Source organism: Molossus molossus, unplaced genomic scaffold, assembly GCF_014108415.1.
Source record: "Molossus molossus isolate mMolMol1 unplaced genomic scaffold, mMolMol1.p scaffold_m16_p_22, whole genome shotgun sequence".
Classification (NCBI taxonomy): domain Eukaryota; kingdom Metazoa; phylum Chordata; class Mammalia; order Chiroptera; family Molossidae; genus Molossus; species Molossus molossus.
In genome coordinates this window covers 35,170,834-35,195,719 of record NW_023425358.1, presented here as the reverse complement: position 1 = coordinate 35,195,719, position 24,886 = coordinate 35,170,834, and the positions used below count along the sequence as shown (strand labels likewise).

Below are 24,886 nucleotides of genomic sequence, written 5' to 3'. Positions count from 1 at the left end.
AGCCAAGACTCCGACTGCAGCGCAGTCTAATTTTACCCATGATTATTTTAAAGATAGACTCCTTGACCAACTGCCCCAACCCTCATTCGCCCCCACCCGTGGGCTCAGCATGTAATATTTAAAAAACCCCCAAAACATCGATGGTGTTTTGGCTCTTGGGGGCAGGGGGACGCTCAGAGCCATGTCCTCTTTTACAAACAGCAGAGGGAGGATGGGCGGCCAGACAAGCTGTTTCATGGAGACAGATCTATGAGAAGTGGTTTCAGATCCATGTCATGGTCCCTCTGGTTGCACAACTAGTCACTTGGGTTCAGGGAAGGAGGCAAAGGGTAGGAGGTGGTGGATGAAGGGGAGGAAAGGCCCACACACTTCATTTCAAAGAACTTCTCTTGACACCCAAAGAGTGCGGTTTCGAGAACCGCTTTCTTCTGCAGACCCTTCTGGTGACCGAGGGCTGTGTTTTTGGGTGTGGGCACAGGAAATGGCTCTGAGCCTCTCTGGTCTCTGGCAGCACTGAGGAGCGCCCCTTGGGATGAGGGAGAGGACCGGGCAGTCAGGCAAAGGTTAGGGAGGAAAGCGAAGCAGAGGCCCAGGGCTGCTCCCCTCCCGGGAAATGTTTGTATTTCTCCTCCGGGAGGGAGGGAGGACAAACAAGCTTTTTTCTTGCCTTCTGGGCAGCCTGGCTCTCTCCGGCACCGGGTCTGTGGAGAAAGAAGGCGGCCAGAAGGAGAACGCCTTGGGGGGCTGGACGCCCCAACTTCTCTCCAGCATGAACCGCGCTGGACCTGCCGGCCGCGTCCCACGAATGACCGCATTTCCCAGCCTGGCGGGGCTCCATGCTTGGATTCTCGGGGACACAGGCAGCCTGTGACCCAGGCTCCGGAGAAAGGACACCCCGAGGCTCTCATTTCCCGGCTGAAGTGGCTGTCCTCCGTGCGTGGGGCGCCTGCCTCCCCCTGCAGGTGCTGTCGCGGGTACCTGCATCCCAGGCGAAGAAGTTAGAAACGCAGCATCTGGGTGAGTGGCGGCATTCAGATAAACATCTGTGTCTGTGTGGGGAGCCCTGGGGCCGGCACCCGCAGCGTGCTTCGCCCTCTGTGCACCATGCACAACGGGTCGTGCTGCCTCCTCCAGGGGGACCCCATATCTCAGGTGATGCCCCCGATGCTGATCCTGTTCTTCGTGCTCGGGGCCCTGGGCAATGGCATCGCCCTGTGTGGCTTCTGCTTCTACATGAAGACCTGGAAGCCGAGCACTATTTACCTTTTCAACTTGGCCGTGGCCGACTTCCTTCTGATGGTCTGCCTGCCCTTTCGGACGGACTACTACCGCAGGGGCAGGCAGTGGGCCTTTGAGGACATTCCCTGTCGGGTGGTGCTCTTCATGCTGGCCATGAACAGGGCCGGGAGCATCGTCTTCCTCACGGTGGTGGCCGTGGACCGGTATTTCAAAGTGGTCCACCCCTACCATATGGTGAACGCCATCTCCAACCGGACTGCGGCAGGCATCGTCTGTGCCCTTTGGACCATGGTCATCCTGGGGACTCTGTACCTGTTGACGGAGAGCCACCTGTGCAGGCAAGAGGACACCGTGTCTTGTGAGAGCTTCATCATGGAGTCGGCCAACGGCTGGCATGACATCATGTTCCAGCTGGAGTTCTTCCTGCCCCTGGGCATCATCTTGTTTTGCTCTTTCAAGATCGTCTGGAGCCTGAGGCAGAGGCAGCAGCTGGCCAGGCAGGCTCGGATGAGGAAGGCTACCCGGTTCATCATGGTGGTGGCGGCCGTGTTCATCACGTGCTACCTGCCCAGCGTGTCGGCCAGACTGTACTTCCTCTGCACCGTGCCCTCGAGCGTCTGCGACCCCTCTGTCCACGTGGCCCTCCACGTGACCCTCAGCTTCACCTACATGAACAGCATGCTGGACCCCCTGGTGTACTATTTTTCAAGTCCCTCGTTCCCCAAATTCTACACCAAGCTCAAAATCCGCAGTCTGAGACCCAAGCGTCCAGGACGCTCCAAGACACAGAGGCAGGAGGAGATGCCGATTTCAAACCTCTGCCCCCGGAGCTGCGCCAGCCTGGCCAGCAGCTTGCAGAGCCAACAAGGTGCGTCATGGGACCTCCAACGGCGCTGAACCGGCACAGACAGACAGCAGACAGGCTGGAGGAGGACAGGCGGTGACACAGAACTAACTCACGCTAAGGGGTCGGGGGCTTTGAACAGGCTGCGCTTTCTTGGCCGTGGTCCCCCTCACTGTACTGGAAACAGTCCAGGCTACTGGAAGGTCCCGGTTGAGAAGTGAGTCGGTTGTATTTATGTCGTGTGGTTACAAGGACAGGGGACAGTGTGTGCTGGGCGGGGGAGGGGGCTTAGGAAGCGAGGGGCTTCAGTGTCATTTTAAACCATTGAGGAAATAGCTACAAGTGTTTAAACCGGTCATGTTCTTCCCGGGAAGTTAGTGACCTTGGTGTCGTCTCAGCATTTTCTCTCCTCCGACCTTCAATCCTTACGTGTCTTGGAAAATAGAGAGCAGACTGTTTCGGGCTGAGTGAGGCTCTGCGGACTGGACTGGCTTGATCCCAGGGATTTTCATCCTCATCCTCGGAGGGCCCCTCTGTCCGTTTCTCGACTTGTCAGTAGCCCAAGAAGAAAGCCAGCAAAACAGCCTGCTCCCGGCTCCACGTTTTGGCTCAAGCCTCACGCTGAGGGGTGTGTTTACCTGCCCTGACTTCCCCGGGGAGCGGAGGCCTTTGGAAGTGTGTGTCCAGGGTAAATGCTTTGGCCTGCTTGCTATGTGACTATGGGTTGAAATGATTCGTTCATTTCGTTCTCCAGTACTGACTGACTTCCTTTTGTGTGCCAGGCACGGTGCTGTGTCCCTTCTCCCTGGAAGGTCGCTAGTCAACTCTCATAGGACGGCCAAGTGTTTTGGTGGGGGCAGGGAGAGAGGTTAGTGACCTTCACACTTTCAGAATAGCTTGTAGACCACTTTCTGTAAACAGTGTTTTCCTTATGGCTTCTGTTTTCCAAGGGTTCTGTGCACACACCGAGGCGGGAGAGGGTCAGTGTCCCTTACGCACGTGGGTCCCCCCCTAGAGCCCTCAAAACCAGAGTTCTCTATGAGAAGACAGGTTGCTGTGCCCTGGATTCAGGGGGGAGAGTCCAAGCCAACCTTAGCTCCTTTTTTTTTTCTTTTTAAAACAAAGTTGTTTTTTTTTTCTGTATTGATTTTAGAGAGAGGAGAGGGAGAGGGAGAGAGAGACAGAAACATGGATGAGAGAGAACATCGATTGGCTGCCTCCTGCATGCCCCCCACTGGGGATCGGGCCCACAACCTGGGCATGTGCCCTGACCGGGAATCGAACCGGCACCCTCTTGGTGCAGGGTCGATGCTCAAACACTGAGCCACACAGGTTTGGCCTTAGCTCCTTTTTCAAGCCACAGAGCGGTGACCGGCGTTCCCTCGAGTCTTTATTTCCACTGTCTCCAGTTCCCAGGGTGCTCTCTGCACTCAAGGGCCTTCCCGGCTTTTTGCTCTTGGGCCTCCGGACACCCCCGTCGGCCTTTGCAGAGGCCCCGCACGGGCTAGTGACAAAAAGCATGGGCTCTAGAAAGTCAGGTGAATCAAAGTGTGGATCCCAACTGCTTACTAGGTGTGTCATCTGGGGGCAGGTTGTCGTTAACCACTTTCAGCTTTAATTTCCTCACCGGTCAAACAGGGGTAATGATCATATTGGCTTCAAAAGGTCGTTGGGTAGATTCAATGAATGGGGGATCCTGAACATGGGGACTCTGTTCACGTTCTATCCGTGGTGCTTAGAAGGTGGCGGCATACAGTAGGTGCTCAATAAATATTCAAAGAAACGAGTGAGTTTCCGGAAAGCATGAAGCATAGCCTATGGCAGTCAGTAGTCAATATTATGGCTTGTTATGTTCACATACTTTACATGTAAAGAAACTGAGACACAGGGGGGGTTTCCTTCGGGGGTTCAGAGCCCCTCAGTAGCTACTGCCCGGCTGCCCGGGGAGGGCTGAGCGCCAGGGGTCTAATCCGCGTCAAAGCGCCTACACCCTCCGGATGGAAATCTGTGAAAACCCACACTTCTGCTTTTCATGCTATTCTGAGTTAGAATTCTTTCCTGGGCTGCTCCTTTGTTGCTTCATTTCAATAAAAATGTGTTTCTAATGCAAGTCCTGTGTGTGTGGCCCTATGTTAAATGACTCATAAGCTTTGACCCTCCACAGGAAAAAGTCTAAACAATCCAAAACTCACTAAAAGTCAACAAGGGCAAAGCAAAAGCAAAAGCAAACAAAAACCCCAAAGACAGGCTCTGATTGTACTTCCCTTTTCAAGTTCATAGATGGTGGCCAAAATAAATCTTATCAAGAAACGTTCTTCAGCCCTGGCCGGGTAGCTCAGTTGGCTAGTGCGTCGTCCTGATACACCAAGGTTGGGGGTTCGATCCCCAGGCAGGGCACAGACACGCGTCAACCAGTGAATGCAGAGACAAGTGGAACAACAAATCGATGCTTCTCTCTCTCCCTTCCTCTCTCTCGCTAAAAAAATAAACATTCTTCAGAAATTGTCAGGAAGAGGAGGAGGATGGCTTTGTTGACATAGATTGTTTAAACTACCTGGAATAGGAGAATGTAGTCAATTTAGAAGAAAATGTTTGTTCCACTTGGGTTCTTTTGGGGAAAGTGACATAAAAGTTAGAATGAATATTAGACCATATATTCTTTGGAAATTGTATGAAAAAAATAAGAGGTACCTTTTATTGATGCTGATCGTATAAAAAAAAATCCAGTTTTGGCCTATGCTCTGAATGGCCTTCCTTACCCTTTATTAAAAGAGAAGTGATTAAAAAATAGACTTTTAAACAAAGACTATAACGAGACAGAGGAGGACACAGCAATTCCACTTCTGGGTATTTATCCAAAGAAACCTAAAACCCAATTTGAAAAGACACATGCATCCCTATGTTCACTGCAGCATTATTTACAGTAGCCAAAATATGGAAACAACCTACGTGTCCATCAGCGGATGATGGACAAAGGAGTGGTGCAGAGACACAATGGAATAGTACTCAGCCATAAAAAAGGATGGAATCTTGCCATCTGCGACAATACAGATGGACCTAGAGGGTACTGTGCTGAGTGAAATAAGTCAGACAGAGCAAGATAAAGGTCAGATGATTTCACTTACATGTGGAATCTAAAAAATAAAATAAACAAGCAGAACAGAAACAGACTCATAGACACAGAGATCATTTTAACAGCTGCCAGATGGGAGGGGGAGTTGGGAGGATGAGTTAAAAAAAGGTGAGGGGATTAAGAAGTACATATTGGTAATCACAGAACAGTCCAGGGGATGTTAAGAACTTCATAGGGAATAGAGTCAATGATATTGTAATAACGATGTATGTATGGTGCCAGGTGGGTACTAGATTTATCAGGGGAATCACTTCGTAAATTATATAAATGTCTAACCGCTATGCTGTACACCTGAAACTAATACAAAATAATAGTGAGTGTAAACTGTAAATGGTGTCTAGTTTCTCGGTTTTGTTGTTTGTGTGTTTGGTGTTATACCTAAGAAGGCTTTGCCTAAGCCAAGGTCAGGAAGACTTACTCTTCAGTTTTCTTCTAAGAATTTTACCTTTTACATCTGACGTATTTTGTGTTAATTTCTGTGTACTGTGCAAGGAAGGGGCCCAACTTCAGTCTTGTGCATGTGGCTATCCAATTGTCCCAGTATCATTTATTTATTTAAAAATTGATTTGAGAGAGAGACATGAATTTGTTCCACTTAGCTGTGCATCCACTGGTTGCTTCTTCTTCTTTTTTAATCCTCACCCAAAGACATTTCTCTTCAGATAGAGCGAGAGGGAGAGAGGGAGGAAGAGAGAGAAAAACATCGACTGGTCGCCACCCACACAACCCCAACCGGGACCAGGGACAAACTGCAACCAAGGTATATGCCCTTAGCAGGAACCGAAACTAGGACTCTCTGGTCCGCAGGCCGACGCTCTAACCGCTGAGCGAAACCGGCCAGGACCATTGGTTGCTTCTTGTATGTACCTTGCCCAGGGATCAACCTGCAACCTTTGGCATACTGGGATGAGGCTCTAACCAACTGAGCTACCTGGCCAGGGCCAGCATAATTTATTAAAAAGGCTGTTTTGTCCCACATTGGTTGGTTTAAGTATGCTTTTATTTTATTTTACTTTATGGATTTGAGAGAGAGAGGAAGGGAAAAGGAGAGAGAGATAGAAACATCAATGCTAGAGAACATTGATTGGCCGCCTCCTGCATGCCCCCCACTGGGGATCGGGCCCACAACCTGGGCATGTGCCCTGACCGGGAATCCAACCAGCGACCTCGTGGTGCATGGGTCGACGCTCAACCACTGAGTCACACTGGCCAGGCAAGTGTAAGCATGCTTTTAAAACTCAGCTGACCGTAGGTACACAGGTCATTTCTGGATTCTCAGTCTTGCTCTGTGGATATACGTGTACATCCTTGTGCCAGGACCACTCTGTCTTGATTCCTGTAGTGTGCAGTGTGAGTTTAACATCAGGGAATTGTGTTTTTAAACTTCGTTGTTTTTTTCCCAAGTTCATTTGGTTATTCTGATTTTTTTTTAAGATTTTTAAGATTTTTAAAAATTGATTTCTTTAGAGAGAGAGAGGAAGGGAGGAGAGAAACATCAATGAGAGAGCGAAACATCAATCGGTTGCTTCCTGTACACCCCCTGCCCTCGGGTTTTTTTTGTTTTTTTTAAATTTATTGGGGTGACATTGGTTAATACAATTATATAGGTTTCAAGCGCATGTGCTCTTAAGGTTCTTAACATAAAATTCAACGCTAAGTTTCCAAGTCAGGAAATACCCTTCTTCTTCTTCGAATTTTTATCTGATTTTGAGCCAAGCTGATGACATGGCCAAGAAGCAAGCTGTCAAATGCTCTTCTTTCTTTTTACATGTTCCTGCCGGTCAGCATCCCCAGCTTCCTCTCTACCTCCTTACACCCCAGCTCCCCCTACTCCATCATCTTCATTAATGGTCCAGATGTCTCTTGTTTCCCACTAGCCAAGTGTCCCAACTCCAGGTCATTTGCCATCTGCAGAGGCAAGTCTCCCACCATGTCCCCAGGGAACCCCGCTTCCTGTACCCCCTCCCCAGTGGCATAAGAAACGGCTCAGTGACTTGCTGTCAGCAACAGGCTGGGGTGCAGGTGATGTTCGAGGATCTCTGCGCGCAGGCATTAATGAGGTTGACTTGTGAAGCCGGGCAGCAAGACCTCCAGCCTGCTCTGCAGAAAGAAGGTGCAGAAGCCACCAGAGACACACAGACCGCGTGGACAAGCTCAGCACATACCCGCAGGCGCTTTGTGAGGGGTCAGGGAGGTCACGTGTATGATACCTGGCACACATTGTTGATAAATGGTCGCTATTATTATTTTTATTTAAAAAAAAAAAAAAGAATATTTTGCCCTGGCCGGTTTGGCTCAGCAGTTAGAGCGTCAGCCTGCGGTCCAGAGAGACCCGGGTTCGGTTCCCACTGGGGGCATGTACCTCAGTTGCAGTTTGTCCCCGGCCCTGGTTAGGTCGTGCAGGTGGCAGCCACTCGATGTGTCCCTTTCACGTCGATGTTTCTCTCTCTCTCTCCCTCCCACTCTATCTGAACAAAAAATGGAAAAATGTCCTCGGGTGAGGATTAAAAAAAAAGGATATTTCCATCCGGTTCAGTGGCACGCGTTCAAGCGGCGTGGAGATTGGAGGTAACCGTGAATGTCATAGATCGTGAGCAGTCTTCCCACAAAACTCGATGGAGTCACCTCCGTAGCTGTCGACGTGATTCATTGTAACAAGTTTCTGTAAACTCATGCACTAGCAAGAAAAAGAATAAATACATAAAGGAAGGGCATACATGAGTCAAAACACGCCCAGGGGAAGAGGAGAGACTGGAAATTCCATAGCAGGCCCCGGAGTCCGAGGAGGCCAGGCTGACATTCTGCCTGAGTGACTCTGACCTTGAGTGTAGACGCGACGTCCAGCCTTCCTCATCGCACGGCACATGTAGACCGATTACTCCAATTCTGCGGCACACTAAAAAATACATTTTTTTGCCGATCTGGAAAAAAAAAAGGGTATGCTTCTATTTCATTCACACAAAACGACGACTATTGTGTTGGCCGTTGTCATTTTTTAATTTGACAATCGAAGGAAAAAAGAGGTCTGTGCCCCTGACTAAGGAGTCAGGTATAACGTGTTTTCAAAATTCTTGCAGCCCATGGGTTAAAAATCCCTGCTTTAGAATCAGAAAATGTGAGGACTTGGAAGGAAGCTTGAAGACCGGGCTGATCCCTTAATTTTCATAGGAGGAACCTGAGGGCTTAAGAGAGTTCACAGCTGGTTAAGGACAGGTGCGAACAAGCAACCAGCCTCTCCAGTTTTTCTCTTTTTTCAAACGTAACAATATGTGTTGTTCTTTTCTGATTTGGTCCACGATTATTGTTTTATTTTAATGTTTATTTATTGATTTTAGAGTGAGAGAGAGAGAGAGGAAGGGGAAGAGAGAGAGAACATCAATGTGTTGTTCCACTTATTTATGCATTCATTGGTTGCTTCTGACTGGGGATCGAACCTGAAACCTTGGTGTATCGGGACAATGCTCCTGGCTGGGTAGCTCAGTTGGTTGGAGCATCATCCCAATATGCCAAGGTTGTGGGTTTGATCCCTGATCAGGGCACATACAAGAATCAGCCAATGAATGCATAAATAAATGGAGCAGCAAATCCATGTCTCTCTCTCACTCCCTTCCTCTCTCTCTCTCAAACCAATAAATAAAAATAAATCCCAATTATAAAATTGTAAAATTTAGAAAGGGAGGGTCTTTGGCCAATTTTAGCTCCCAGAAATAACTTACCAGTTGGTTTTTCTGACTTTTAGTTAATAAAGACCCTTCGGATGACTTGACGAATATCCCTGACAAGTCCACATTTGTCCAAGAAGAAAGTGTGATAGTCACAGGCAGCAAGGATGTCAAACAAATACTCATCATTTCACTAGAGCCTTAGACACCCACGTACTGTGACCTCAATCCGGCACAGCCCTACAGAGGAGGCAGCGTGTGCAATGGTCAGAGACACGGGCTTTGGTGCCAGGGCCCGATCCATACCCCAGCTCTGCTCTTACTAGCTGGGTAGCCTTGAATATATGACCAACCTCTCTGAGCTTCACTTTCCTCATTTTGAAATCTGAGTCAGTAACAGTCCCTACCTTACAGTCAGGGTAAGACAAGAGGATCTATTTAAGGCACCGAGCGATGAGTCTGACACACTGGAAGCCCCCTGTAATGTCAGAGCCAATTTCACCTTTATCATCGTCTTCATCATCAAGTATGTCTGCTTCCTAATATTAGATCATCCTGACTAATTTACTGTCAGGAATCTAAGAACCTCTGCTACTGAACCTGGGTATGCAAAGAAAGAAACAACTTTCCTGTTTCTAGCTCAAAATAGAAGCAATTTAGAAACTTCTAGCACAGCAAGAAGTCAACAGACCGAAATGACACAGGGTAGAAATGTTCTGTTGGGCTACACCCAATTATACTGAAAAGCAAAGACATGATGTGTGAAATGGTGACCTGTTTTGAAGCAGAGTTCAAAGTCCTCTTAGGTCCTGTCGCTCTAAGTCTAAATATCCAAAAAAAAAAAAAAAAGGAAGGGGGGACTTTTCAAATATCACATGCTTAGTGGCGGAGGCTGTGCGTGCTCTCTGCACTTTTGGCTCCGTTTGGCTGAGAATGTCAAACGGCTCTCAAAAACAAAGCTTGCTAATTTTTTTAAAAAAATCACATACTCAGATTATAAATCACTTGAGCACGAGAGCGTATCAAAATCCGACTCAAACAGAAGCCTCCGCTGGTCGTCACATACCCCTGGCGTGTTTTCCATGTCTCAGGAAATTGTATGCTGCTCTCAAGTGGCTGATTTTTTTTTTTTTTTTCCTTTTGCAAAGTACAGATTAATTGCATGGTTCTGGAAAAGCAATCCATGTTTGGAGAGAGTCAATGGCACGGGGACATAACACCCATACATCAGTCCTCATAAAATAGACAATTGCTGTCTTCTCAGCCTTCTGCAGAGAAAGCATGCATGTTGCTGCCCAAGTCATTTGCACACACTAATATTTGACTCGTGCTTGATGCTGCTGGGAAGCCAGACTGCTCAGAACCCCGAGTTCCCACTGCTGTTCTTGCACCCGAGCGAGCAGGGCGACCCGAGACGGTGCACGCCCTCTCCGGGAGAGGCCCACAGGCGGGCAAAGGGATGCCCTCCACGCTGCCGTCATCCCCAAACCACCGCCAGCCTGCCCCAACGCATCCTCTACATTCAGAAAATGTTGTGGGTTTCCGTCTGTGCCCGGGGGATTTTCATTACTTGTTTATGCAAACAGCAGGTTGCATAAGAGCCTTGCTGGATCTCTGTCTTTTTTTTTTTTTTTTTAAGTGATTTCGTAGTTTCCTGGTAACCATTCAGTCATCTGTTTCAACACCCCGACGTGCCATAAAGGCGGGCGCGGAGCACACGCCGCGCGCAGACAGACACACGCCTCCTGCCGTGCGCACCGGCTGGGGCAGCGCCCGGAGGTCCGCTCATGACGCCGCTCCGCCCGGAGGAGCCCCACTTCCTGCAGATACACCACAAGAACTGCTGCGTGTTCCGGGACGACTTCATCGCCAATGTCCTGCCGCCGGTGCTGGGGCTGGAGTTCGTGTTCGGCCTCCTGGGCAATGGCTTCGCCCTGTGGATCTTCTGCTTCCATCTCAAGCCCTGGAAATCCAGCCGCATCTTCCTCTTCAACTTGGCCGTGGCCGACTTTCTGCTCATCATCTGCCTGCCGTTCCTCATGGACAACTACGTGGGGAAGTGGGACTGGCGCTTCGGCGACATCCCGTGCCGGCTGATGCTCTTCATGCTGGCCATGAACCGCCAGGGCAGCATCATCTTCCTCACCGTGGTGGCCGTGGACAGGTACTTCCGCGTGGTCCACCCCCACCACGCGCTCAACAAGATGTCCAACCGCACGGCCGCCGCCGTCTCCTGCGTCCTGTGGGCCGTCACCATCGGCCTGACGGCGCACCTGCTCTACAACCAGATGCTCATCCCGAACGCCGATGCCTACCTGTGCAGCAGCTTCAGCATCTGCTACACCTTCCGGTGGCACGATGCCATGTTCCTCCTGGAGTTCTTCCTGCCCCTGGGCATCATCCTCTTCTGCTCGGCGCGCATCATCGGCAGCCTGCGGCGGCGCCAGATGGACCGGCACGCCAAGATCAAGAGGGCCATCACCTTCCTCCTGGTGGTGGCGGTCGTCTTCGTCCTCTGCTTCCTGCCCAGCGTGGCGGTGCGCATGCGCGTCTTCTGGCTGCTGCGCACGGTGGGCACGCGCCACTGCGACGTCTACCGCTCCGTGGACCTGGCCTTCTTCGCCACGCTCAGCTTCACCTACATGAACAGCATGCTGGACCCCCTGGTCTACTACTTCTCCAGCCCGTCCTTCCCCAGCTTCTTCTCCGCCCTGTTCCGCCGCTGCCTCCGCAGGAAGGCGCCGCCCGGGGAGCCGGAGAACAACCGCAGCACCAGCGTGGAGCTCACGGGGGACCCGAGCACCGTCAGGCCCGTCCCCGGCGCCCTGATGGGCGACCCTGCGGGGCCCTGGAGCCCCTCCTATCCGACTGCAGCCTCTCGCTAAAGCGCCGCGCCGGAGGGAGGCTGTCGCCAAGAACCAGGATCGCCGGGGACCCAGGTCGGCGGGTGCCCGGAGGGGCCTCTGCGACGTGGCCCGGGCTTCCCAGGAGGATCTGATTTAGGGAAGCGGTGCGGGGAGGGCTGGGCCGCACGGTGTCTCCGCACAGACCTCGAGGGTTGGAGACGCGAGTGTCTGGGCGCCACGCGGGGCTGGACGCGGCAAAGCTGCCCACGCTTCTGCCCAGCGAAGCTGGGGCCCCGGAGACGCGGCCCGCGCCTGTGATTCTCTTCGCCTGCCTGTGACTCGGCGGGTTCTCAGCTCTTGCTCCTGGAGGAGGCCTGGGCGTCCTCTCTCAAGCCCTGGACCTCCTGGGGCGTGTGGGATGGAGTCGTCTTTCAGACAAGCTTTAGCAGAACCGGGCTACACAAAGAGACTCATGAACTTTGGTCAATATCCGAGTTTCCGACGGTGGTAAGAAGGGAACTCGCCCGCAGAGATTCCGAGCCCAGCAGTGTTACCAAGGGAAAGGAAATGGCATACGTGCTGCAGCCTGCACTTAATCCTGTTCCCCTCTTGTTGACACTCCCGTGAAGGCTGAGCAGTTAAACAGGCTTCAGGGAAGAGAGCTGCTCCCCACCTCTGTTTGCTTTTATCATTAAAAGGGAAAATGCTGCAGATGGCTAGAGGGGGAAGAGGCCTCCTGGTCCGTGTGCTTGTGTTTCTGTACTTACAGGGAAGCTACACGTCAATACCCTTGGATGTGGGACACACGGTCTGGTGTTGTGTGTGTCTGGGCAACAGTTCACAGAAATGAAACTTGTTACTCAAGCGGAGACTTTTATGGGTTGTGAACTGTGTCCTGGTAGAGAAAACACCGTCTCCTGTAATGTGAGAGGCGCCGTGGATGCTGAAATTCCACAGGCTCTGAGACCAGGATGGGACAGGGCAGGGGATGAAAAAAAGAACATTTAAATTCGGAAGGGTAGTTGCATTTTACATCGTATTTAGATTTTGGTGAATCTTGCTATTACTCTTTGTGAACTTAACAAGGGATCAGGCAGCTGAAACCTACATAATTTTATTAACCAATGTCACCCCAATAAATTCAATATAAAAAGGAAACGGACCAGCTGGAGTTTTTGCATAGAAGGGGGAAGAAAGAACTTCCCATGGAGTAGTTTCAGTTCCCAGTTCTGGGATGGAAAGAAGATGTCCCGGTTTGAGTCTATGATCCGTCCGAGTTTCTGCTATGCTTTCGTTTCCAGCTTCTGTCTCTCCTGGATTCTTTAGCAAGACCAGGCTTGCTTTGTCACTCTGGCTTGGGCACAGATAAGAAAGGCAGATACTCGGGCTCCCAGCTCATCTGGTTCTCCAGTCAACTCCTAGAGGTAGAAAGTTGAAAGCAGAGATTACCTAACGAGGAAGTCAGGGCAGAGATGAGCTCAGGGAAAGTACGGATTCCCCAGCCTCAGTGTGAAATTCTCACCTGTTCGGAACTGACACCCCACGTTTGTCCATTTGCTCATTTATTTCATTAGCTTTTGCAGATTAAGCACCAACTGCTCTGCGTGGTTGGTGGAAATAAAACAAGGAACAAGGTGCCTAAGACCCTCCTCTCAAAGAACCCACATTCAAGGCACGGAGGCAGATGGAAAGGAAGGATGCAAATGAATGGAAAGGGAACTCCGACAGCTATGACTGTTAGGAAGACAGTGAAGCAGGGGGACAGGCTGAAAAGGGAGTGGGGCCAGGATGACTGGGAAGATCTGCATTGGAAAGTGACCTTGAGGTGAGCCATGAAGGAGAGGACAGAAATCCAGGGGAAAGCATCCTTGGCAGAGACAGTAGTAAGTGCAAAGGCCCTGAGGTGAGACCTAGTTTGGTTTGTTTGCGTGTATTAGATTCCTAGGGCTGCCCTAACACAGTACCATGGACTTGGCAGCTTAAAACAGCAAACACTTGTTCTCTCACAGTTCTGGAGGCCAGAAGTCTGAGTCAAGGTGCTGGGAGGGTTGGTTCCTTCTGGAGCCTCACTCCGAGATGCTGGTGTTGCTGGCAACTCTTGGCTTGAAGATGCATCACTCCAACCTCTGCCTCCGTCCTCACATGGCCTTCTTCTGTTGGCGCCTGTGTGTCTTCTCCTTTTCTGTCTCTTATAAAGATATTTGTCACTGGATTTAGGGACTATCCTAATCCAGGATGATCTTGTCTCAGGATTGTTACTTTAATTACACCTACAAACATTCTTGTTCCAAACAAGGTCACATTCCGAGATCCTGGGTGGACCTACCTTTCTATGCCCAATTCTGCTCGCTTCCCTTTCAAAACAGAACATTATCTCAATTCTCTTTTAAAAGATGTGCATTTGTGTATTCATTCCTGGAATGACAGACTAGAAGAACACAAACCAAAGCCCAAGCGTGGATACTGCCTGGATGATTTTTCTTTTCCTTCCTGGACTTTTCCTTATTTTAAAATTGCCAGTGATGAACTAAACTGTAATACTATTGCAATTACTTATAAACGTATGTTGTTTTGAAAGTTAAAGCACATTTAGTTATAGGTCTATAAAATGAGGACACAATCATCTTCCTTGATCATCAACAATATTTATAAAGAGAGGAGTCCCTTGCCCTGGACGGATAGCTGAGTTGGTTAGAGCATCATCCTGATACAACCAATGGCCTTGGGCAGTGTGGCTCAGTTGGTTGAAGCATTGCCCCATACACCAAAAGGGTGTGGGTTCAATTCCCGGTCAGGGCGTGTATTGGAGGCAACCAATAGAAATTTCTCTCTCACACTGATGTTTCTCTCTCTCTCTAAAATAAGAAAATAAAAAAGAGCCTGGCTCAGTGGATTGAGTGTCGTCGTATAGACTGAAAGGTCCTGGTTCGATTCCTGATCAGGGCACATGCCCAGGTTGCGGGTTTGATCCCCAGTAGGGGACATGCAAGAGGCAGCCAATCGATGTTTCTCTTCATATTAAAAAATAATAATAATAAAAATAAATAAATAATGCCAACATTAATTTAAAATGGGAGCAAGCAATGTTATTCTGGGCTAAACCAATGGCGTGTTCTGTACTTGGTCTCAGACTGTGGTGCAGCGTGCGTGTGTGCGCGCGGGCGTGCGTCTATATATTGGAAGGGGCAGTTGTAATTTATGCACTTTCCATTGCTTCCTCTTTGTTTTGAAGGGTACCTGTTCTTGGGGGTCATGAGTTCCATGAGTTTACTCTCTGCAAAGTAAAAAGTAGGACTTCTTTCTAGCTGTCCTAGTATTCTGGTCCTTAACGTGACTTTTGATTGAATTTTCAAAAGACTTTCTGAGTATGCTCTGTCCGTTTGTTGGCCTTCCTACAAGCAGCAGTCTTCACAGATGGTCCATGAGGCCCAGCTGACCTCGTTTCCCCCCTGCTTTGTGTCTATAATCAGAATTTAGCTGAGGAATTGGTTATCTACGGAGCCTTGGACTATGGTGGCATTTGGTGAAGTGAGTAGGCACTGGAAATTGATTTACCAACCCACCAGCCATGGGTCATCTGCATTTCCCCCATCTCTTGGTTCAAATTCACCACTTCTTCAAATTGGAATTGAAATTCTTTGACAGTTGAGACTGAGCTGTTCCTGTTACTGGCAAACTTTGTGAGAAGAAAATTCTTTTTTTCCTCCTCACTGTCATGAAAAGATGCCTTTTTTTTTTTTTTATCCTCACCCGAAGACATTTTTGCATTTATCTTCAGATAGAGCGAGAGGGGGAGGGGGGGAAGAGAGAGAGAGAGACACACATTGATGTTGTCACCCACATGACCCCAACCAGGGCAGGGACAAACTGCAACAGAGAGATGTGCCCTTAGTGGGAACTGAACCCAGGACTCTCTGGCTAATACTCTAACCGCTGAGCCAAACCAGCCAGAGCAGAAGATGCCTTTTTTTTTTTTTTATCCTCACCCAAGGACATTTTTTCCATTTTTTGTCAGATAGAGTGGGAGGAAGGGAGGGGAGAGGGAGGGAGAGATAGAGATAGAGAGAGAGAGAGAGAAACATCGACGGGAAAGGGACACATCAAGTGGCTGCCACCCGCATGACCAACCAGGCGCAGGGACAAACTGCAACCGAGGTACATGCCCTTAGCGGGAACCGAACCCGGGTCTCTCTGGACCGCAGGCCGACGCTCTAACTGCTGAGCCAAACCGGCCAGGGCAGAAGATGCCTTTTTATATTTGTTTAATTCAAGGTCTTGTGGCTGCAAATGGCTGAAACCAAGTTCAAATTAGCTGAAGCAAAAAAATAAAATAAAGTAAATAGAGCTCAAAAGAGAGGAAAATCCTGGAAAGACGGTGGCGTACCTCATAGACACTAAGAGAGAAGGAAGCCGGGCTGGGCAGCTGCCAGAGACAGGCGAATGGCCCTTCACCCCAGCTCTTCGCCACGGACATGACTCAGCTCCGTACCTGTGTCTCTCGGGCCAGACTCCGCGGAGAGAATCTGCTCACCCTCAAACCGCCCTATAGGAGAGGGTCAGGACAACGGGTCGCCCGGCAGCTCGGTGAAGGGTATTTTTAAACTATTGTTTGTGTAAAAACATGCTCTCTGCCAGGTGTCCCTCTGATAACATTTCAGATCACCTTTTGTTTCGTTGATTTCAACGGCACGTTTGAGCTTTTAGCAGAGTCGATCTCAATTCTCTTGCTTCCAAAATTCCTGGTAACTTCTAGACTAAGAAGTTCTCATAGCAATGCTTCCTGTGCTTTTATAACCCTGGAGAAAGGTGTGGAGCCCAGGTGTCTGTTATGGGCTGAATTGTGTCCTCCCAAGTTCCTGCTGAAGTCCTAACCCCCAGGACCTCAGAATGGCACTGCATTTGGAGATAGGGCCTTTAAAAGGACAACTAAGTGAAAACTGAGGTTCTGGCCCGGCCGGCGTGGCTCAGTGGTTGAGCGTCAACCCTGCACCAAGAGGTCGCTGGTTCGATTCCCGGTCAGGGCACATGCCCAGGTTGTGGGCCCGATCCCCAGTGGGGGACGTGGAGGAGGCGGCCAATCAATGTTCTCTCTCATCGATGTTTCTCTCTCTCTCTCCCTCTCCCTTCCTCTCTGTCTAATATCAATAGAGAAAAAAAATAGAAAAAAGATCATTCAGATTCTAAAATTTATTGAGGCTATCTTTAAAGAAAAAAAAAACAACCAAAAACGAGGTTCTGAGAATGGGGCCCTAATCCAGTAGGACTGGTGTCCTCCTAAGAAGAGGAGATTGGGACACAGACCCAGAGGGACAACCACGTGACGACACAGGGAGAAGATGGCCGTCTGCAAAGTGGGGAGAAGCAAGGCTGCCAACACCTTATCTTGGCCTTCTGGCCAGAACAGATGCCTGTTGTCTCAGCCCCGCAGTCTGTGGCGCTTGTGGTGGGGACCCCAGAAGACTAAGACAGAGTCCGAGCATCTTCCTTAGACAGGGTTGGGCAAAAGTAGGCTGACAGTTGATCATCTGGAAAATAACACAATAATTACTAAACAATAACACGAGAGTTAGGTCTGTGTTCCGCCACTGTACTCGCCACAGAAACCTGCCTGAGCCCGGTCTTGTACTCCTCGGTCAGCCAGGTTTGGGGGCCTGGCTGGAACGCCGTATGTGTTTATTTAAAGTCACTTATCACCTATAAATCTGAGCAGAACTTCACCTGCGGCCGGCGGTGCTGCACAGCAGAGAAATGCGACTTCAGGGAAGGAGCGGCATGAAGGGCAGGTTGACTTTTCACAGGCAAACATTGCCCAACTGCTTCTTCTCTCTCCCCATCTCCCTTCTGCTCCGTGGCGGGAACCAATCACAGAATCCGCCAACATGCCTATTTTTATTTCACTTGTTTATTTATTTATTTTTTCTTTATTGATTTGAGAGAGAGGAAGGGAGAGGGAGAGGGAGATGGAAACATCGATGAGAGAGAGCCTCCTGCATGCCCCTCACTGGGGATTTGGCCCACAACCTGGGCATGTGCCCTGACCGGGAATTGAACAGGAGACCTCTTGGTGCATAGGTCAGCGCTCAACCACTGAGCCACACTGGCTGGGCCAAACATGCCTATTTTTAAAAAACCGAATGAGAGAAAAAAATTACACTGCTCTCTAGGGGTTCCATAGAGGCTGACATTTCAGTCATGATTTCCCTTTATTGATTTTAGAGCGAGAGGAAGGGAGAGGGAGAGATAGAAAAGTTGATGAGAGAAAATATCGATTGGCCGCATCCTGCATGCCCCCCACTGGGGATCAGGCCCACAAACTGGGCATGTGCCCTGACCAGGAATCCAACCAGTGACCTCTTGGTGCATGGGTCGATGCTCAACCACTGAGCAACACCGGCCGGGCTGATTAGTCCTTTTATTGATTGATTTGAGAGAGAGAGAAAAGCCTTGATTTGTCGTTCCACTTATCCATGGATTCTTGGGTTGATTCTTGTAAGTGCCCCAACCTGGAATCGAACCTGCAATTTAGGCGTATCAGGACGATGCTCTAACCAACTGCACTACGCGGCCAGGCCCGGGAACACTCACTTTTTCCCTCTCTGCCTTCCTTCCCACATATTCCCTGGTGAGATTCCTGAGACACTGGACTCCCCAGCCCCCTCAACAATGAAAAGAGGTTTTTTTAACAATAAAAAAGAAAGTGCTCCACGGTCCTCATCGTACTGGGGTGAGGGAGAAGATGAGAAATGGACCAAGAAGTAGGTCTATGTCTCTGATGACCAGAGGAAGGAAATTCATCACAGAGGCAATGGGGAGCTATCTTAACCAAGCCTGGGAACCCAGAAGCTGGGGAAGAAAGAGATGGATTTATTTGACCATGTAAACATAAAAACATTTTGTGTGACAAACGAGACCAGAAAGCAAGCCAGCTCAAATGGTAGGTCTGGAAAAATATTTGTAATATAAATAATAGTCACCGACTGCTGTTGAGGAACCTCTGTGTGCCAGGCACCACTGCACTATGAGTACGAAGTCATTTCCATCTAGAACAAGGCTGTGAAGCAGGAGGACGAGCAGGAGGACAAGGATGAGGGCTTCTTGCGAGATGTGCAGACAGAGGCACGACCAGCTTAACTGCCTTCTGAGCTACATGCCAGGCAGGGGCTGTCTGATGTGGTCCTTGGCAGCCAGCCCCAGAGCCAGTGCTCTTGATCACTTCTGAGCGATTAAACCAAAGGCCAGTGGGCACTCTAGAAAGAGCTTTTACGAATTGACCTGGACAAGACAAATAACCGATACAGAAATGGACTTCGCCTATAAATAGACCATTTACAGACTGGCCAAAGCCAATGGCCAGCAAATGTGTGAAAAGACCCTCACAGGCAACAGTGGTCAGAAAAATGCGCATGAAAGAAGCAGCGTCAAGGGTCCTCATGTTACATCCAGGACATCGACACAGATGGAAATAGGCGATGACCGCAAGTGTTGGCAGGAATACGGGGGAGAGGGCAGGCTCACACATGTGAAGGTTCCCCGCCATTTCGGAAAGCAATCTGGCAACATCTGTTACAATTGAAACTAAACACAGCCTTTGACCCATTAATCCCACTTCTGGGAATCTGTCCCAAAGAAATAGCAAGACCACTAGTTAAGGACAAGGATGTTTACTGGAGCTGTGTGTGTGTGTGTGTGTGTGTGTTAACACAGTGAATGCCCATCCAAAGGAAAAGGGAGAGACGGAATGGATTGGGCTGCATCCGCCCAATACACATTTAATAAGATGAAGTCCATCGGGCAGCTTCCTGGCACTGCTGGCCCAGAGGGCTGCTGACCTGTGGATGAGTCAGCGGTGTTTTATATATTCCTGCAGGCTCTGAGTCTGACCCCTGCAAACATTTTTGTTTTTTAAAATTTTTTTCTTTATTGATTTTAGAGAGACAGGAAGGGAGAGGGAGAGATAGAAACATCAATGAGCGAGAACATCAATTGGCTGCCTCCTGCATGCCCCCAACTGGGGATTGGGCCCACAACCTGGGCATGTGCCCTGACCGGGAATCGAACCCGTGACCTCTTGGTGCAGGGTTGGCGCTCAACCACTGAGCCACACCGGCCAGGCTGCAAGTGTTTCCGTTAGGCATAAAGGCTGCTCTCCAAAGGTCCAGAGTGCACACACGAATACACAACACACATATGGTATTGGCATTTCACGGGGGACGTTGGTGAGGACGTGGAGAAGCTGGAACCCTCATGGATTGCTAGTGGGGACGTAAAATGCGGGCACTGTGAAAAACAGTTTGGTGGTTCCTTACTACGTTAAACATCGAGCTACCATAGGCTCAGCAACTTCAGTGCTACGAATATTTCCAAAAGAATTGAAACGGTGTCCGAACAGCAACTTGAACACAAATGTGCCATAGAAACACTAGTCATGATGGCCAAAAGATGAAAACAACCCAAATGTCCATCAAGAGCTGAATGGATAAATAAAATGTGGTCCATCCACACAGTGGAATATTACTCGGCCATGAACAGGAACGGAGCACTGGCACCTGCTACGTGGATGGACCTTGAGAACATGACGCTGAGAGAAGCCAGACACAAAAGGTCACATGCTGTATGATTCCATTGATACAAAATGTCCAGAACAGGCAAACCCAGAGGCAGAAATGGTTAAAATGGTGAATTTTATATTACATGTATTTTATCACACTAAGAAACAAATTCATGAGGGGGACAATTAGGAATAAAAATGCCTCAAAAGGCAACATGAAGAGGTGCAGTAATGGAAAAAAGGGTTGAGAAACATGGAGATAAATACTAGTCTGTATCTCAACAGGTTCAAGACGGTCACCCTTACAGCAAATACCTAAATAATTCACCTCTTTAAAAACACAACAAGGGATCTTGTTGGCCCTTGCGTTAAGCCTTGCCTCTTTCTCAGCCAGGATTTGGGGTACATTCTTTCATCGCCCACAGTGCTTTGAGCTCAATCAGTCTCTCACCAGTTGCTGTCTGACTGTGTCACTTGGGGTCTTCTGGGTCGTAAAGAGCCAGGTGTGTGCAGGTTGCCGGAGGTAACAGAAGTTCCATAAGCGATTCCAGATGGGAGAGTCTGCAAACCCTCGAGCCTCTGGAACTTCCTGTCTTAAATCAAGTGCAAAAAGCCATATGTTAGGGGGTGTGTCGTTATTTTAGGGGCTACGAAGAAAGGAAAATCCTACTCGCAGTGAAACAATGGTATACTTCTTTTTTGTCGCTGCAACATTTCATTTGGTGCCTTTAGTCGTAGGCGTTGGTTTTTTTATTCCCTGTAACACTCTTGTGCATCTACAAAAAGGAAAATGTGCCCGGTCGGTGTGGTTCAGTGGCTGAGCATCAACCCACGCACCAAGAGGTCACTAGTTCGATTCCCGGTCAGGGCACATGCCCAGGTTGTGGGCCAAATCCCCAGTGGGGGGCATGCAGGAGGCAGTCAACTGATGTTCTCTCTCATTGAGGTTTCTCTCTCTCTTCCTCTCCCTTCCTCTCTAACATCAATAAAGAAAAAAAAATGGACTTCTGGTCAAGCTGGCGGGTAGGTAAACGCGGTATCACCTCCTCCCACAACCACACCAAAGTTACAACTAAACTACAGCACAACCATCACTCAAAACCGCCTGAAATCAAGCTGAATGGAAGTCCTACAACTACGGAATTAAAGCAGCAGCTGCATCCAGACTGGTAGGAGGGCGGAGGGGACGGGCTGGTCCCACACCACGTGTGGCGGATAAAAATCAGGAGGCTACCTCAGCTGGGAAGGTCCTCCCTGAGGACTGAGGGGTCCCCGTCCCACATCAGGTGACCCGCTCAGGTTCCAGTGCCAGGAAGAGAATCCCCATCACTTCTGGCTGGAAAACCAGCGGGAACTGAGGTTCAGGGAGGCTGAGGCGGCTGGAGCCCCAGGCAGCTCCTTAAAGGGCCCGCGCACGGACTTACCGGACTCTCTCCCTCTAAGCTTGGAGGGGAGGCAGCTCGAGGGGCACCAGAGACATACAGGGAAGAACTGAGCTGTTTGGAGCGAGGGCTGGAGAGGGGGCTTTCTCCGGGACAAACGTGCTGTCAGAGGCCTTTGTTCCTTTGGTGAGCCCTTCCCTGGAGCGGCAGACAGTCGTCATATCTGGGACTCCAGCAACCTGGCTCACACTGGTAGCCCTGCTCTGGTGATTCCCTGAGGCCCCGCCCCACCCAACTTTCAGGCCCACCCAAGCTGTTGCCACTTGCTTAACCATAGGATTGGCCTGTCTTGGATCCTGCTTCAGGTTTTCCTAAATTCTTTCAAACAAGCAGCATCTGGTCTCTGATAGCCCCATACCTCTCGTTAAGTAATATACAGAAACAAACACAGGGAGGCAGCCAAAATGAGGAGACAAAGAAACAAGTTCCAAATGAAAGAACAGAACAAAACCCCAGGAAAAAAAACTAAGCGAAATGGAGATAAGCAACCTAACAGATGCTGAGTTCAAAATACTAATTATAAAGATGCTCAATGAACTTAGTGAGAACATCAGCGAACTTAATGAGGGCCTCAAGAGCATAAAAAAGGACCAGTCAGAAATGAAGGAGGCACTAACTGAAATAAAGAATAATTTACACAGATTCAATAGTAGAGTAGGTAAAGCCAAGAAGAAAACCATCGATTGAAATATAAAAAAGCAAAAAACGCCCAATCAGAACAGCAAAAAAAAAAAAAAAAAAAAAGAATCCAAAAAAATGAGGATAGTGTAAGGAGCCAACATTCGCATCTTGGGGGTGCCAGAGGAGAAGAGAGAGAACAAGAATTCGAAAACCTGTTTGAAACAATAATGGCAGAAAACTTCCCTAATTTGGTGAAGGAAACAGACATACAAGTCCAGGAAGCACAGAGAGTCCCAATCAAGATGAACCCCAAGAGATCAAAATGCAAAAGGTTCAAGACAAAGTGAGAATCTTAAAAGCAGCAAGAGAAAAGCAGTTAGTTACCTACAAGGGAGTTCCCATAAGACTGTCAGCTGATTTCTCAAAAGAAACTTTGCAGGCCAGAAGGGAGTGGCAAGAAATATACAGAGTGATGAAACGCAAGAACCTACAACCAAGATTACTCTATCCTGCAAAGCTGTCATTTAGAATCGATGGCCATATAGAGTTTCCCTGACGAGAAAAAGTTAAAGGAGTTCATCACCACCAAACCGTTATTATATGAAATGTTGAAGGATCTTTTTGAAGAAAAAGATAAAATATATGAACAAAAAAAATGGCAATGAATACATATCTATCGACAAGGGAATCTACAAACAAAATGAACAAGCAGAATAGAAACAATCTCATAGATACAGAGACTATTTTGTTGGTTGCCAGATGGGAGGGGGGTTGGGAGAATGGGTGAAAAAGGTGAAGGGATTAAGAAGAACAAATTGGTTGCTAGACTGACAAACCTCAAAGGGAAAGGGGTTGGGGGGTGGTGGGAAGAAATAAACCAAAGAACTTATTTGCATAACCAATGGACACGGACAACAGGGTGGGGAAAGGCGGGAGGGGGGCGGGAGTGGGGAGGAGGGGGTCAATGGGGGAAAACTGAGGAACATTTGTAATACATTCAACAATAAAATTTAAAAAATAAATAAATAAAAGAAAACAACAACAACAACAAAATAAATAAAGGCAGGGTGGGAGAGCGGGATAAGAGTGCAGACTTCTGCATTGGACTGTATGGGTTTAAAACCCCGCTCCATCGTTTACCACCTGGATAGACTTCAGCAGGTCTCTCAAAAAAAAAAAAACAAAAAAAACAAAGAAAAAAAATTTTTTCTAATAAAATAAATAAATCAAAGGAAAATGTAACTGAAATTAGTAAGGTAAAAAAGAATACTTCGCCCTTGCCGGTTTGGCTCAGAGGTTAGAGCATCAGCCTGCGGTCCTAAGAGACCCAGGTTTGGTTCCCGCTAAGGGCATGTACCTCGGTTGCAGTTTGTCTCCGGCCCTGATTGGTCGTGCGGGTGGCAGCCACTCGATGTGTCCCTTTCACGTCGATGTTTCTCTCTCTCTCTTTCCCTCCCACACTACCTGAACAAAAAAATGGAAAAAATGTCCTCGGGTAAGGATAAAAAATAAAAAAAAGAATACTTCCTCTTGCCCTGGCTGGGTAGCTCAGTTGGTTAGAGCATCATCCAATTAGACATCAAAGTTGTGGGTTTGATCCTCGGTCAAGAATCAACCAATGAATGTATCAATAAGTGGAACAACAAATTAATGTGTTTTTTTCTCTCTCCCCCTCCTTCTCTCTCTCTAAAAATCAATAAATAAAAATACACACAAAAAATAATAATACGTCCTCTCTGCCACACTTTTGTAGCACCGTTCTTTTTCCTACTCCTAGCATTTATCACAACAATCATTAAATAACTATCTGCATAGTTGTTTATTTAACCTCCATCTTCTACACCACACTGTGAACTCCACAAGGACAAGAACTAAATGTCTCTGGTTTATCGTCATTTCTCCGTGTCGACACTGATAATGTCTCTGGGTTATCGCCCTGCGCAGTGCCTGGCACATAGTAGGTACACAATACGTATTTATGGAATCGGTGAGTAAATGAATTCCACTTGCCTTGGTGAGGGAGGCAAAGGCCCGTTTGGAGCCACAAACCAGAATCTAGAAGACAAATAAACTGGAATGTGTTCTTTGTAACACATTCCCAGTGTCTCTTCAGGGGGCCACCGAGTCCTCCGTCTGGTTTAAGAGCTCCCCCTTCACAGGGCCTTGATGTTTGTCATGCTGTTTGTGATGACGTGGGTCCCCACACTTTCCCTCGAACAGAATCCACGTTCTCTAATGATACCGGCAGGGGTGGTGGACAGAGAACCTGCCTGCCTTTGTTATGTTGACACCTTCTGCAAACAGCCCTCCTCCAAGAGACCGAGCCCTTCGGAGGTGACTGGGTTCCAACCCAGCCACAGGGCGTGGACCTTGGTTACTTGAAGCCAATTCTTGTGGTCTGGTTGTCCTCACCAGGAGAGGACACACACTTCTGACCAGGAAGATGCGAGGGGATCTTCTAGGGATGCTTTTCAGAAAATTCCCCAGCAATGCCCTTCCTAGGTATGTGCCCCAAAGAATAGAAGATTGGTTACTCAGACAAGTATGTGTC

General features: G+C 48.7%; 2 protein-coding genes across 2 annotated transcripts; both read left to right on the top strand.

The window, feature by feature from the left end:
* The first annotated feature begins 711 nt into the window (after positions 1–711).
* HCAR1 (hydroxycarboxylic acid receptor 1) lies at positions 712–2,149 on the top strand. Its single transcript, XM_036276972.1, has one exon. It carries the CDS (start codon positions 1,105–1,107, stop codon positions 2,134–2,136), a length of 1,032 nt encoding a protein of 343 aa, XP_036132865.1. The 5' UTR covers positions 712–1,104; the 3' UTR covers positions 2,137–2,149.
* Positions 2,150–10,639: 8,490 nt separating this feature from the next.
* Positions 10,640–12,872, top strand: HCAR2 (hydroxycarboxylic acid receptor 2). The gene has a single exon (XM_036276813.1). It carries the CDS (start codon positions 10,666–10,668, stop codon positions 11,761–11,763), a length of 1,098 nt encoding a protein of 365 aa, XP_036132706.1. The 5' UTR covers positions 10,640–10,665; the 3' UTR covers positions 11,764–12,872.
* The last annotated feature ends 12,014 nt before the right edge of the window (positions 12,873–24,886 follow it).

Bases quoted from the DNA above. Each gene is read 5' to 3' on its own strand.
- HCAR1 (XM_036276972.1), top strand. From the start codon at position 1,105: ATGCACAACGGGTCGTGCTGCCTCCTCCAGGGGGACCCCATATCTCAG.
- HCAR2 (XM_036276813.1), top strand. From the start codon at position 10,666: ATGACGCCGCTCCGCCCGGAGGAGCCCCACTTCCTGCAGATACACCAC.